Source organism: Oncorhynchus tshawytscha, linkage group LG11 (genome assembly GCF_018296145.1).
Source record: "Oncorhynchus tshawytscha isolate Ot180627B linkage group LG11, Otsh_v2.0, whole genome shotgun sequence".
In the NCBI taxonomy this organism is placed as follows: Eukaryota; Metazoa; Chordata; class Actinopteri; order Salmoniformes; family Salmonidae; genus Oncorhynchus; species Oncorhynchus tshawytscha.
This window is the reverse complement of record NC_056439.1, coordinates 33,799,363-33,815,575: the sequence shown is the minus strand read 5'-3', so window position 1 is coordinate 33,815,575 and position 16,213 is coordinate 33,799,363. Positions and strand designations below refer to the sequence as shown.

General features: G+C 46.7%; 1 protein-coding gene across 2 annotated transcripts in view; it reads left to right on the top strand.

Annotated features, from left to right (window-relative positions):
• LOC112261807 (signal-induced proliferation-associated 1-like protein 1) overlaps positions 1–16,213 on the top strand; it is a 65,209-nt gene that overhangs the window by 35,532 nt on the left and 13,464 nt on the right. For both annotated transcript variants that reach the window (XM_024437425.2, XM_024437423.2), the window contains exons 2-8: positions 2,111–3,710; positions 4,697–4,827; positions 5,858–6,046; positions 6,258–6,432; positions 7,951–8,054; positions 8,223–8,380; positions 12,044–12,623. In XM_024437425.2, coding sequence (XP_024293193.1) covers positions 2,264–3,710; positions 4,697–4,827; positions 5,858–6,046; positions 6,258–6,432; positions 7,951–8,054; positions 8,223–8,380; positions 12,044–12,623 — 2,784 coding nt within the window. In that variant the 5' untranslated portion in view covers positions 2,111–2,263. The remainder of the gene's footprint in view (positions 1–2,110; positions 3,711–4,696; positions 4,828–5,857; positions 6,047–6,257; positions 6,433–7,950; positions 8,055–8,222; positions 8,381–12,043; positions 12,624–16,213) is intronic.

The window sequence follows — 16,213 nt, the reverse complement described above, 5'->3', positions numbered from 1 at the left end:
GATTGTTTTTTATAAGATAAGTTTAATGCTAGCTAGCAACTTACTTGGCTTCTTACTGCATTCGCGTAACAGGCAGGCTCCTCGTGAGGCAGGTGGTTAGAGCGTTGGACTAGTTAACCGTAAGGTTGCAAGATTGAATCCCTGAGCTGACAAGGTAAAAATCTGTCGTTCTGCCCCTGAACAAGGCAGTTAACCCACCGTTCCTAGGCCGTCATTGAAAATAAGAATGTGTTCTTAACTGACTTACCTCGTTAAATAAAGGTGTTAAAAAAAATTACAAATCGGCGTCCAAAAATACCGATTTACGATTGTTATGAAAACTTGAAATCGGCCATTCCGATTAATCGGTCGACCTCTACAATGTAGTTTTGTTTTGTTTTGGTTCCTAATGTATTTTGTTCACAATATTAAATTGGGTGCAGTGTGCAAATTGTGCTCTTTTCAGAGTGACCGTTTGACCCATCTCCCTGGGGTCACTGGCTTACAGTAGCAGCGCTGATGGCTCCTGGGTAATATGAACTGGTTGTGTGGAAAATGTATACATTTTTTTGTGTTCAGAGGTTCTTGGTGGCAGAAGCATTTGTTTGTACTGCCTTTGATTTTCCATCAGCTTGTAATCATTTTCGACACATAAATTCGACACATATAACATGCTTAGAGAATGTGTTTATATTTTTGGTGTCTCATCAGGTAAATCAATTAACGTTCAGATCAATGTCCATTTTCCTAGAATTTTTGACTGTCTGTGTATGTGTAAAGTTGACACAGATGTTTTCCTTGTATAAATGTGCCTGGCATGGATAAAGCCCATCACAGCATTGACATCCAGTGGCTAATGTAATCACAGCTTGTGTGCTGCAGGACTGACTGAGAGGAACCTTAATCTCTCCCAGTTTCTCGCTGCCAAATTGGCTCAATCTGCCAGGGAGAAACATCACTGAGTTCTCTGCTGCCGCCTTTCAAAGGGCCTTTTTTGATGTGGGCTCGAGGTGTTTGATCCAGTATACTGGATCTCAGCATTTTGATTCGGTGAGTCTGCTGTCCACAGCATGTGAAGGGACTTCAGAGAGGTCAGTAATCCAGCGTCAGTGACAGAGAGTGGGAATTGAGAGCCCTGCCTCCAGCTGAACAGACTGTACTCTGTACACATTGTTTTGATAGATTGAAACCTCATGATTTTTGTAACACCTTATAAGTAATTACATAAGTATGTTTCTATTGGTTTATTGAATGACCTAATAATCTACTTTGGGAATTCATTTGAGGAATTTAATGATAAGGTTTAAGGCATCATTTTGCTCAGTTTGGAGAAAATAATTACAACTTTTTGGATTTGGCTGAACTTTCATGTTCCACCCCAGATGTTTATGCTGAAATTGGTTTGAAAAGGTTAGAGCCGTTATCTGGAATTGAACATGTCAGCAACTTCTAACTGAGTCAGAAAGCCGTCAGGCAAAAATCACATCCAAATATGACTCTGCAGGCAGGTTTGTGAAATCCAGATATCCTTTTCAATTCTGTAGAATAGACATGTCGGCACATTTGTAATGCTGTCCTGGAGTTTCTAAAAGCAGCTAGCTGACTGACTATGTCCCCCTGGACATGTCATGAGAAAGCACATCTGGAAAACCCTGAAATGTAAAAAAATGTTTCTTTGCAAATGCTTCCAGATACATTTTTTGTTCTGCAGCCATTTTCATACTCCCACACAGTCAGATGATTAAACTTGGAGAACATTAGCTTGCTTGCCTCAAGGCCCAAAGAGAGAGTAGGTAGTAAGACTCAGTCCAGTACTTTCCACTGTGCTGCCTGCTAGCCTGCTATAAAACCTAGGAGTATGGCGGAGGCCACATCAGTAACAGAGTACTGTACACAGCAGGCAATTAGCAGGCAGGGATCCTGTGTCACTGTGTAATTGTTTACCTATCCAGACCAGATCTATATGTTTGTATTATCCAACACCAGTCAGTCAGCTTACTATACATTCCCCAACTGTTTCCTCTCTTCGCCTAGTTAGAGAAAGTTGGTGTCAATATGAAATGAGAGGCTGTGCAATTATTGAGTTTACAGTATGTTCTAATACAAACACTCTGTTTTTTCACGGTTGTAGCCACTTGGAGCAAGATGAGCACCCAGTTGATTGGCAGACAGACAGAGCTGTAGGGTCAGTATGGAAGCCTGAACATTGAGCAACCAGCTCCACAGTCAGCCTAGCCATGCCCTGCTGCTGAGTGCCCTGGTGACCAGCCCTGGCCTTGGCACCATGACCAGTCTGAAGCGCCCACCCATGGAGCGCATCGTCGGGGGTTCTATCCCTTCCTCTGACGAGTTCTACACCCGCCACCTCCGCCTGGCCAACGGAGGGGCACGTACAGACAGCGCCCACCTTCAAGTGGGCCTGGGGGTGCCCAAAATGGGGGTGCGGGCACGGGTTGCCGAATGGCCCCCGAGGAAGGACTTGGGAGCTCTGTGGCAAGTTACCATGGAGCCAGACTCCCCAGCCCTGGCCGGAGAGGGGCAGAGCCACCTGAAACTCGGTCACCTGATGAGCCCCCAGGACTCCTCCATGCTCCGCAACATCCAGAACACACTGAAGAGTAAAACCCAGGGGGCCAGCTACAGCCCAGACAGCCACTACCTGTCCCCGGGAGACTACAGAGTCCCATCCCACAGGAACACCAGCCGCATCCGCCAGCGCAGCAACAGTGACATCACCATCAGTGAGCTGGACGGTGGGTGGGACAGTGGGGAGGACTTGGGCTCCTCAGGGGCCAAGTGGTCCCCTCTACACAGAGAGTATGGCAGTACCTCCTCTATAGACCAGCACGGGGCGTCAGGGGAGAGTTTCTTTGAGATGCTGAAGGGCTACCAGGGAGTGAAGCCTGACCAGCGCAGCCCTGCCCCAGACAGACTAGAGGATCTGCTGACTGCTGGACTCAAGCAGGCCTCAATAGAACTACATGAGGAGACTAGTGAGAACCAGGCATCCAGCAGAGTCAAGGAAAGAGAGAAGCCCCCAAAGAGACGCTCCAAGTCTGAGACAGGGGGCGAGTCTATATTCCGGAAGCTACGCAGCGTGCGGGGGGAATCTGACTCGCCCCGAGCAGGGTCTGATGCTGAGGACGGCCGTTCAGACGATGGGGTCACACCCCTCAAGCCCTGGGTCTGCCAGAGGGGCTTCTCCCACTACGACGTGCAGAGCATGATGTTTGACCTGAAAAAGGTCATCCAGAGCAGGCAGACGGCGGCAGTGAAGAGGAAGAACACCACCACGGGGGCATCTGCTGCAGCTGCAGCCTCCACCACCTCCACCGTGTCCTCCATCCAGAGTCTGGCCTATAGCTCCCCCACTGGCAGTCAGGAGGAGCTCAACACCGGGGCCAGGGACAGCCCCAGCATGGAATGCGGGGATGAGCAGAGCAATGAACTGCTCCTCAACTGCCCCTGTTTCTGCAACGAGATTGGGGCCACCTGCAGGCGCAGGGCAGGGGGCGGTCCCCGCAGACAGGGAAGTGGGGGCTCAGGGACCCTGGGAGGCGAGAACAGACTGTTTGAGTTGTCTCTCAGCTCCCACTGCACTAACGCTGGGGTGGCAGTGCTGGAGGGGCCCAAGGACAACCCCAGTGCCCTCGGTGATCGGGGCAAACACTACATCGTAGAACACGTGGACCTGGGAGCCTACTACTACAGGAAGTTCTTCTACCTTAGAGGTGAGAACATACACGATGCAGAACATACACGATGCAGAACATACACGATGCAGAACATACACGAAGCAGAACATACACGATGCAGAACATACACGATGCAGAACATACACGAAGCAGAACATACACGATGCAGAACATACACGATGCAGAACATACACGATGCAGAACATACACGAAGCAGAACATACACGATGCAGAACATACACGAAGCAGAACATACACGATGCAGAACATACACGATGCAGAACATACACGATGCAGAACATACACGATGCAGAACATACACGAAGCAGAACATACACGATGCAGAACATACACGATGCAGAACATACACGAAGCAGAACATACACGATGCAGAACATACACGATGCAGAACATACACGATGCAGAACATACACGATGCAGAACATACACGAAGCAGAACATACACGATGCAGAACATACACGAGCAGAACATACACGATGCAGAACATACATGCAGAACATGCAGAACATACACGATGCAGAACATACACGAAGCAGAACATACACGATGCAGAACATACACGATGCAGAACATACACGATGCAGAACATACGAAGCAGAACATACACGAAGCAGAACATACACGATGCAGAACATACACGATGCAGAACATACACGATGCAGAACATACACGATGCAGAACATACACGATGCAGAACATACACGATGCAGAACATACACGAAGCAGAACATACACAATGCAGAACATACACGATGCAGAACATACACGATGCAGAACATACACGATGCAGAACATACACGATGAAACTTATTCTGTTCAAACATTATACAGTACATGAAGAACTATAACACTAGAATGTAAAACATAAACAAACAGTCTTACACAGCCCATCGTTTAATACAGTTACCAAATTCAAGTGTATGTTTATACATAGTTGGAAAGGTTATTTTATTTCACTTTACCTCCCTTTCTCCCTATCCTCCCTCTCTCTCTCCCTCAGAACACTGGAACTACTTTGGGATGGACGAGGCTCTGGGTCCGGTGGCTGTGAGTCTGCGCAGGGAGAAACAGGAGGAGCACAAAGAGCACGGCCAGCAGTACAACTACCGGGTCATCTTCAGAACCTCAGAGGTCAGACAGCTAGCCTTCTGACATTACAACCACTCTCCCTAGATCATGTCACTTATTACATGATCAAAGATTCCCTTAGTATAGGGGTGTCAAACTCATGTTAATGACTCCTGCTAGATAGATAGAGATTTCTGTTTTTTTAAATCATGTCACATTGATTGTCTGTAGATTTGTTTTTCGGTAGATCAGTCCCTCTCCCCTATCTCTGTCTGCCTGGTAGGTTCACATTATGTAAGAAGCCCAGAGAGCCATCAGCTGTCCTCTCGGATCAGCTCTGTGTATAGAAACTATAGGAACTGCTCTCATCCTCCACACATCTCAATGCTACACAACCTCAAACCACTATAGAGAACCCTTCTTTTACATTTCACTGGAAAATCATGGCCACTTTTAGTTGGAAGGTCATGCTTTTTGTTATGGAGTGACTGCGAAACTGCACCATTTCCTTCCCAGCTATAGATCACACCTGCCTCGGAGTGTTCAGAGAGGGTTGTCATGGGGGTTTCCCCCGGTTGGATGGTGGACAGGTGTGTGTGATTAGACCCTGCAGCTCTGTGAGAGACATCCCGGGACCCCAGGGCCCCAAACCTGGAGAACACTGGACGTTTGTTAGGGTCCTCTCCGAGGGGTGTGGGAGAGAAAGTTCCCCTCCGTTCCAGCTGCATATAATAGCAAAGTGATTGAGTTCACTGCCACTGCTGAACACAATGCACACTCTGTGTAAACATTATGCTTCGCTGAACAACCCCCACTCCACCCTCCTCTTCCTACTTCCCAGGCCAAAAGTTTGATTCATAACTGAGCTTTGTTCTTTTCTGTTGCTTTATGTCAGATTCTTTTAGCTAAATAGTTATAAACTTACTCAGGAGATGTTATGGTGTTTGGGAAGCAGAACTGACATGTTCATTTTGTTCCATCTTAAACAGTTTGTTCCATCTTTTAAAAAAATTCCATGAACTGGTGATTCCTGAGGCACATTCCTCCACTTCCACTTCTCTCTCTTCCTCTCCTCCTTTTATCCCTCCTCTAGTTGACCACACTCCGGGGGTCTATTCTGGAGGATGTTGTCCCCTCGTCCACTAAGCATGGCACTACCCGCGGGCTGCCCCTGAAGGAGGTGTTGGAGCACCTGCTACCAGAGCTGGACGTGCCCTGCCTCCGCCTGGCCCTCAACACGCCCAAGGTCACAGAACAGCTGATGAAACTGGACGAACAGGGGGTAGGAGGATACACACCCACATGACATAAAAAGACTCTCTGAATAGCCCTGAGTCATGCCACAGCTGTATGTTGTTAATGGGGCAGTTGTCATTTTTCATAGATGGCAGATCTTTAGTTGTCTCTACTATTGGCACTATAACATATTTTCTGTAGTTTTGCACTGCAAAAATGTCTTAACATTATAACTCCCCCCCCATCCTCCTCTCTAGTTGAGTTTCCAGGTGAAGGTGGGGGTGATGTACTGCAGGGCGGGGCAGAGCAGTGAGGAGGAGATGTACAACAATGAGACGGCAGGCCCTGCCCTGGAAGAGTTCCTACAGCTGCTAGGGGAGAGAGTCCGCCTCAAAGGCTTTACCAAGTACCGCGCCCAGCTTGACATCAAGAGTACGCTCTCACACACACACACACACGCACGCACGCAGCGTGCGTTTAAAAGAGTGATTGGTATTTTTATTTGACCAAGGATGCAGCGTGACAGGCTCCTGTGTGGGAACCTCTCTGACCCTCTCTCTGACCTCCACCCCAGGTCTCACAGCATGAATTATGAGTCCTTCTGTAGGATCTGCTTACTATCTGCTGTAGGTGGTGCTCTGCTCTGCCTTGCATGTTAGCAGCTACAGGTTTGGGGTAATCTCTGTAATCTAGAGAGCCTTTCCTGTCCTGTCTCTCACATGTTTTATGTGCAATCCCGTTTACTTCATGTAGCCTGTCTTGTAAACCCCTCATTTCCCCTTGCTTGTCTTATCACTCCACTATACCTGTTCCTCTGACCAACCCTTCCTCATACCCCTAGCTCTCTCTCTTTTCTCCCTCCCTCCCTCCTTTTGTCTCTGGTGTATTGAGGACTAAATCAGGTCCGCTATGGCTGGCCCACAGACTACACTACATCTTTTATATTCCTCATGAGAGCAGAGCAGGAAATGGCAGCTCGTCCCAATCATGCACTTAATTACATTTGGCTATTTTTGTCACTTCCTCTATCCATAAACTCAATGAATATGAACATTCCTATTTTGTCCATACATTTTGATTGAGGTGGCTGCCTGGGTAATCTGGCTACCCAGAAACTTTTCTCCTAGGGTTATGGTAGACTGATAGGGTTATGGTAGACTGATAGGGTTATGGTAGACTGATAGGGTTATGGTAGACTGATAGGGTTATGGTAGACTGATAGGGTTATGGTAGACTGATAGGGTTATGGTATAATTGTCCACTCCAATGCCTGCAGTAATGCACAAGAGGCTGTGCTGTATATTTAATATAGTTACATGTGAAAGGCGTTTTGTTTAACAAACAATAGTATTGAGAGGGCTCAATCTGTATGACTACGATTATTTGTTTTTGTTTTCCTGTCACACTATCCGGGCAGACAGTGATCAGTCTACGCTATCATGGCTTGTTGTTTGTGCTATGTAACAGGAGACAGTCTAGTACCGGGATCATCAACTAATTTCAGCCGCGGGCCAATTTGTTCTCGAGCGGATGGTCAGGGTGCCGGAACATAATTCCAAATCATTTGTAGACTACAAATTGACCACAAGAAGCCCAAACAGATATAATATTTCACAAAAACATAATCATTTCAAACCTTGCTTACATTTGTATATAATCACATATATCTCTCTATTATGTGTGGGAATACTTTGGAACAGATTTCCAAATTTCAAATAACTTGGAGCTGATTTGCTGGTGTTTTTAGTCTTTTATCTCCCAATAAAATAAAATAAATAATCTTTTTTTTTTCTTGGAAAAGTTTGGAGGCCAAATATTATCACCCGTGGGCCAAATTCGGCACGCAGGCCTAAAGCACTGAGCAGATTGGTTGCTGCTGGAGGACAGAGTTGGGTTGCAGTAGCAGTACAATGGGACCTTACATTGTGGTGATCCTATCTCTTCCTCCAGCTGATTCCACTGGAACCCACTCCCTTTACACGGCCTACAGGGACTATGAGATCATGTTCCATGTGTCTACCCTGCTGCCCTACACACCCAACAACAAACAACAGGTACGGAAGGACTCTATGATATCACATAAGGAAATGACAATCAAATGACATGCATTTGGATAACATGTTATGTCATAGATGGATTCAATTATTAATCAAGTTTAATTCAAGAAGAATAGGATATTCATTGAGATTTTGTCATTGAGATTCCTTAATTCTGTGTTGTAGTTGCTGAGGAAGAGACACATTGGGAACGACATCGTCACCATCGTGTTCCAGGAGCCAGGAGCCCTCCCCTTCACCCCCAAGACCATCTTCTCCCACTTCCAACACGTGTTCATCATCGTCCGCGTACACAGCCCCTGCTCCGACAACACCTGCTACAGGTGAGCGTAGACCGCGGTGAAAGCGTGGTCAGACCACTAGCGACCACTAGAGGACCTGGCAGTCACAAACAACCTGGAAAGCCCCTGGTGCTACAACAGTGGTTGTTCTGAACAACTCATGCAGGTAGATAACATAAAGAGGAAGAGAACCACTGGGAGGCATGCTCACAAACCCAGATCAAATGTATTGTGTAACTATTAGCCCTACTCTCCTCTCCGCTCTCTCTCTGTAGCCAGGGTACTGTAGGCAGTGTATACATTTGTTTGATTATGGTTGACTAGGAGAGATCACCCCTGCAGCTGACTAGCTGATAGGATGGGCCCCTACTCTACTGTTCTCCTTACCCCCTGTGATCACAGAGCTCTGTGGCATTCTCACTCAAGCGCTCACCCCCCCTACCACACACACACGCACACACACTCACTCACTCACGCACTCACTCAACCCTCCTGCCTGCCACACTGCCTTGGAGCACTGGAGTCGGAGCGATCTGAAGGAGTTATCGGCATGCACATCAAGGTTTCCCTTGCTGGACGAGCAAATCAGAGGATTCTTGAGCAGCCGAGCAGTGCTCTGTCCCTCAGTGCTCACAGACCTTCCACGGGAACACTTGTACTGGCTCTGGGTCTGAGCTTAAATCTCATCAAAGTTGGGCTAATTTATTCTGAACTCTCCCCTCTCCACCCCCCCAGCGCTGCCTGCTAAAGATTGGATACCCTCCTCAGCTGAAGTTATTCTTTTTTAAAGGGAAGCCAACAAGTGTCGTCGAAGAAAAGAGGCTGATTGGGAAAAATGCTGGTTTGCCTGGTTTTCCTCTTGGATGAAATGGAGAGCAGGACCCTGAAGCAGTGGAGACTCCACTCCACCCAGAGCAGCTCTCAGCTTCCAGCCTCTGGCTCAATCCCATTAATCTAATGAACATACTACAAGTTCCAAACCCTCTCTGTTCTGTTCTGCCTCCTCCAGAGAGCTGATTCGCTAGGAGCCTGATTGGTTTGAAGCCTGAGATGCCATTTCAAAGAGGAGTAAGAAACGCACAAGATCTAGCAACAGAACAACGGTTGGACGGCAGCATGAGCAGCTATAATTAGTTGGAGAAATATGTGTGTACCTGCAGTATTGTGATCAGACCAAACAGACAGGAGAGGATTCACTTCATGGATATGTATTATTGTAATGCCTAGCCAAGTCAGGAGGCACTACGGAAGACAAAGGTGGGTCTGGGGTGTGTGTGTGTGTGGGGTGTGTGTGTTGGGGGGTCTGAGGTGTGATGCTGATGACCTGTGTGAAAAAGAGGGGTCAGTGGACAGAGGTTTTAGCATGTTCACAAACGCATACACACACACACACACCTGCCCTACTGTAATTTATCTCATAGTTCAATATACATCTACTTTTTTTTATTGGATCATTTATTTTGTCTTAAGTTACCGTTGCATTTTGATTGATCAGACTATATAGTAGCTTTAAATATTGATAGTGGTACAGCCTAGCGATACAGCCTAGTGATAATCTTGTGCTATCAACTGCTGTCCAAACACAGATAGATTAACTCAGCCGTATTGCATAACGATCAGAGCTTTGTTTCGAAAAATAGGGAGTAGCCTTCTCCACTCCACTCCTCTTCCCTGTAATCTGGGGCTGGCTGAGAGTGGCCGTCTCCACTCCACTCCTCTTCCCTGTAATCTGCAGCTGGCTGAGAGTGGCCGTCTCCACTCCTCTTCCCTGTAATCTGGGGCTGGCTGAGAGTGGCCGTCTCAGTGGTAGCTGGCTTGTCAGATGTGCTGAATCTATATTTATATACGCCGGCCTGGTTTAGTGAGGCTTGGGCTGTAATGTCACATGCGATCGTTATGTTGTCTGTTTAATGGACTGAGGCTTGTCAGGACTCTGACATCAGCCTACCCGAGCCTGGCCTGCAGTGGGTTTCTATAGTGCTGCTGTTCAGCCTTACCTCACCATTGTTGGGTTTTATATTGATTTGGAAGCCAATCATTGTCAATTATCTGAATCAGAACTAGGTTAGCTTTCATGTGAGTAGAATAGAAACCTGCCATGTAGCCTGCCAAAGACTGATGTATTGTCAGTGTGTGTATGGGAAATCAGGTGGTTACCAATGGATATGAGACAGTGTTTCATTTCCAGGTCTACTTCATGAATAGTAATTCAACTCTAGGAGGCCTATTGTGGAGCAACAATGGTAGTTGACTGGGAAGAATAGTAGGTGATCTAAGGAGAGCCTTGCCTATAGGAAGACTCACACCCTCCTTTAGGAAGACTCACACCCTCCTTTAGGAAGACTCACACCCTCCTTTAGGAATACTCACACCCTCCTTTAGGAAGACTCACACCCTCCTATAGGAAGACTCACACCCTCCTTTAGTAAGACTCACACCCTCCTTTAGGAAGACTCACACCCTCATTTATGAAGACTCACGCCTTCCTTTAAGAAGACTCACGTCCTCATTTATGAAGACTCACGCCCTCCTTTACGAATACTCACGCCCTCCTTTAGGAAGACTCACGCCCTCCTTTACGAATACTCACTCCCTTCTTTAGGAAGACTCACACCCTCCTTTAGGAAGACTCACACCCTCCTTTAGGAAGACTCACACCCTCCTTTAGGAAGACTCACACCCTCCTTTAGGAAGACTCACACCCTCATTTATGAAGACTCACGCCTTCCTTTAAGAAGACTCACGTCCTCATTTATGAAGACTCACGCCCTCATTTATGAAGACTCACGCCTTCCTTTAAGAAGACTCACGTCCTCATTTATGAAGACTCACGCCCTCATTTATGAAGACTCACGCCCTCCTTTAGGAAGACTCACACCCTCCTTTACGAATACTCACACCCTCCTTTAGGAAGACTCACACCCTCCTTTAGGAAGACTCACACCCTCCTTTAGGAAGACTCACACCCTCCTTTAGGAAGACTCACGTCCTCATTTATGAAGACTCACGCCCTCCTTTACGAATACTCACTCCCTCCTTTAGGAAGACTCGCGCCCTCCTTTACGAATACTCACTCCCTTCTTTAGGAAGACTCACGCCCTCATTTATGAAGACTCACGCCCTCCTTTAGGAAGACTCACTCCCTCCTTTAGGAAAACTCACGCCCTCATTTATGAAGACTCACTCCCTCCTTTAGGAAGACTCACGCCCTCATTTATGAAGACTCACGCCCTCCTTTAGGAAGACTTGCGCCCTCCTTTACGAATACTCACTCCCTTCTTTAGGAAGACTCACGCCCTCATTTATGAAGACTCACTTCCTCCTTTAGGAAGACTCACACCCTCCTTTAGGAAGACTCATGTGAAATTGAACAATAGCCAAGGGAAAACTCTATAAGGATGTTACTCCTCTTATTTCCCAGCCTATTCTACTGTTTTCTGCACTCTAGGCCCAGTGTCACCAAACCAAATTCATTTCTGTCATGTGCAAAGTGTGTAAGTTCTCCCTGAGAGGATAGGTATAAGAAATATAGTAAAAGCTACATATTGCCATCTTGCTTCCTCCTATTCAATTCTCTCAGATCTAGTGCCCTGGGGATCCATTGAGATTGGGTGTAGGACTCCTTCTTTCAGTGTGCTTACTAATTAGTGACCTCTCCCTCTCTCTCTTTCTCTCTCTCTCTTTCTCTCTCTCTCCTCTCCCCAGAGTGGCTGTGACTCGTTCCAGGGATGTGCCCTCCTTTGGCCCCCCTATCCCCAAGGGTGTGACCTTCCCCAAGTCCAGCGTCTTCAGGGACTTCCTGCTGGCCAAGGTCATCAACGCTGAGAACGCCGCCCACAAGTCTGAGAAGTTCGGAGCCATGGCGACACGCACGCGACAGGAGTACCTGCGGGACCTGGCAGAACGTCACGTGACCGGCACGCCGGTTGAGCCCACAGGGAAATTCCCTTTCATCTCATTGGCTCACAAGCGGAGAGAGAGGGTTCGGCCATACAGTGGGGCAGAGCTACGGAGCCTGGGGGCGGTGACATGGCCGGTGCATGTAGAGGACCAGGTAGCCGGGGCGGAGAGGGAGTGTCTACTGGCCATCTCCAACGACTTCCTCATCCTATTGGACCAGGAGGCCAAAGCCGTGGTCTTCAACTGCGCCACGCGCGACGTCATTGGCTGGTCCTCGGGCAGCCCCGCCTCCATGAAGATCTACTATGAGCGTGGAGAGAGTGTGTCGCTGCGCTCCATCAACAACAACACGGAGGACTTTGGAGAGGTGGTCAAACGCCTGGAGGTCAGTAGCAGCACAGTTAGTCTGTGTATTATTACTGGCTGATGGCCTAAAATAATATTTCATACACCATCTGTTGTGACAATTACAGGTCTTCCAAGCTTCAAGTCATATAAGATATTTTCCTCACTAACAAATGTGTTATTATGAATACATCTCTAATCTCCACCTCTGACTATCCATTATGTTCAAAGGAGATACCGTATAGCTCTCAGCATTGTGGTGAAATAGCCAGTGTGACCTTATTTGGGGAGGTAGTTTAATCATTCACATGAGATTAGGCAAAGCCAGTTGTCTTCAATGAAAGATTAACGCTGTTTGCTAAGGCTTATTTAATGTTTATGTTTAGTTAGTGTGTCAGTGTTGTAGCATAATATCCTGCTCTGGCTCTGTTGTGGTTGCCTGGAGCTCTACAGTACCAGTTAAAAGATTAGACACACCTACTCATTCCAGTTTTTCTTTATTTTTTAAAACTATTTTACATTGTAGAATAAGAGTGAAGACATTAAAACTATGAAATAACACATATGGAATCATGTAGTAACCCAAAAAGTGTAAAACAAATCAAAATATATTTTAGATTTGAGATTCTTCAAAATAGCCACCCGTTGCCTTGATGACAGTTTTGCACACTCTTGGCATTCTCTCAACCAGCTTCATGCGGTAGTCACCTGGAATGCATTTCAATTAACAGGTGTGCCTTGTTAAAAGTGAATTTGTGGAATTTCTTTCCTTCTTGCGTTTGAGCCAATCAGTTGTGTTGTGACAAGGTAGGGGTGGTATACAGAAGAGCCCTATTTGGTAAAATACCAAGTCCATATTACGGCTATGAACAGCTCAAATAAGCAAAGACAAACGACAGTCCATCATTACTTTAAGACATGAAGGTCAGTCAATGCAGAAGATTTCAAGAAATTTCAAAGTGCAGTCACAAAAACCATCAAGCGCTATGATGAAACTGACTCGCATGAGGACCGCCACCGGAAAGGAAGACCCAGAGTTACCTCTGCTGCAGGGGATAAGTTTATTAGAGTTACGAGCCTCAGAAATTACAGCCCAAATAAATGCTTCACAGAGTTCAAGTAACAGACACATCTCAACAGCAACTGTTCAGAGACTGTGTGAATCAGGCCTTCATGGCCGAATTGCTGCAAAGAAACCACTACAGAAGGACGCCAATAAGAAGAAGAGACTTGCTTGGGCCAAGAAACACGATCAATGGACATTAGACCGGTGGTAATAACGATCAATGGACATTAGACCGGTGGTAATCTGTCATTTGGTCTGATGAGTCCAAATTTGATATTTTTAATTCCAACCGCCGTGTCTTTGTGAGACGTAGAGAAGGTGAACGGATGTGTGGTTTCCACCGTGATGCATGGAGGAGGAGGTGTGATGGTGTGGGGGTGCATTGCTGGTGACACTGTTGGTGATTTATTTAGAATTCAAGGCATACTTAACCTGCATGGCTACAACAGCATTCTGCAGCAATACGCCAACAGGACAATGACCCAAAACACACCTCCAGGCTGCGTAAGGGCTATTTGACCAAGGAGAGTGATGGAGTGCTGCACAATTACCCGACCTCAACCCAATTGAGATGGTTTGGGATGAGTTGTAATGTAGAGTGAAGGAAAAGCAGCCAACAAGTGCTTAGCATATGCGGGAACTCCTTCAAGACTGTTGGAAAAGCATTCCTCATGAAGCTGGTTGAGAGAATGCCAAGAGTGAGCAAAGCTGTCATCAAGGCAAAGGGTGGCTACCTTGAAGAATCTCAAATATAAAATATATTTGAGATTTAACACCTTTTTGGTTCCTACAAGATTCCATATGTGTTATTCCATAGTTTTGATGTCTTCATTCTTATTCTACAATGTATAAAATAGTACAAATAAAGAAAAACCCTTGAATGAGTAGGTATGTCCAAACTTTTGACTGGTACTGTATATTAAGTACTTTGTTACAACCTCTATCCACCTGACGCTGGTTCAGAAGGCCAGGCAGGGTTACTACCCGTGTCTCCTTCAACACTCGCCCCTGTACACAAACACTTTAATTGAAGGGTGCTGCATCCGCTGGTGATAGATTGAATCTGTGCTGGCGTGTGTCTGTGCTGGCATGTGTATCAGATCTTTGCCATGGGGCACATTTGGGGTTTTATGGTGTGCTTTACAGTAGCAGCCAACAGAATAGTTAAGATTAAACGATTCAGACTTCAGCCAACGTTGTCTGTCTTTTGATTTCAAATAAAAGTGTGAGGTGTAGACCTGACAGTGAAATGCTTACTTACAAGCTCTTAACCAACAATGCAGTTTTAAGAAAATACCTAAACAACGTAAGAGATAAAGATAACAAATAATTAAAGTGAAGCAGTAAAATAACAATAGTGGGGCTAGGGGGGGAATGCAAATAGTCTGGGTAGCCATTTGATTAGATGTTCAGGAGTCTTATGGCTGGGGGGTAGAAGCTGTTTAGAAGCCGCTCCGGTACCACTTGCCGTGCGCTATAAGAGAGAACAGTCTATGACTAGGATGGCTGGAGTCTTTGGCAATTTTTAGGGCCTTCCTCTGACACCGCCTGGTATAGAGGTGCTGGATGGCAGGAAGCTTGGCACCTGTGATGTACTGGGCCGTACGCACTACCCTCCTTAGTGCCTTGGGGTCGGAGCCTGAGCTGTTGCCATACCAGGTAGTGATGCAACTTTCAGAATGGTCTCGATGGTGCAGCTGTAAAACCTTTTGAGGATCTGAGGACCCATGATAAATAAAGCCACATTTTCTCCACTACAGCCCTGTCGATGAGAATGGGGGCGTGCTCAGTCCTCCTTTTCCTGTAGTCCACAATCATCTCCTTTGTCTTGATCACATTGAGGGAGAGGTTGTTGTCCTTGCACCACATGGTCAGGTCTCTGACCTCCTCCCTATGGTCTGACTCATCGTTGTCGGTGATCAGGCCTACCACTGTTGTGTCATCGGCAAACTTAATGATGGTGTTGGAGTCGTGCCTGGCCGTGCAGTCATGAGTGAACAGGGAGTACAGGAGGAGACTGAGCACGCACCCCTGAGGGGCCCCTGTGTTGAGGATCAGCATGGCTGATGGGTTGTAACCTACCCTTACCACCTGGGGGCGGCCCGTCAGGAAGTCCAGGATCCAGTTGCAGAGGGAGCTGTTTAGTCCCAGGGTCCTTAGCTTAGTGATGAGATTTGACGGCAGTATGGTGTTGAACGCTGAGCTGTAGTCAATGAATAGCATTCTCAAATAGGTGTTAATTTTGTCCAGGTGTGAAAGGGCAGTGTGGAGTGTGATAGAGGTTGCATCATCTGTGGATCTGTTGGAGTGGTATGCAAACTGGAGTGGGTCTAGGGTTTCTGGGATAATGGTGTTGATGTGGACTATGACCAGCCTTTCAAAGCATTTCATGGCTACAGACGTGAGTGCTACGGGTCGATAGTCATTTAGGCAGGTTACCTTAATGTTCTTGGGCACAGGGACTATGGTGGTCTCCTTGAAACATGTTGGTATTACAGCCTCAGACAGGGAGAGGTTGAACATGTCAGTGAAGACATTTGCCATTTGGTCTGCGCTTACTCGGA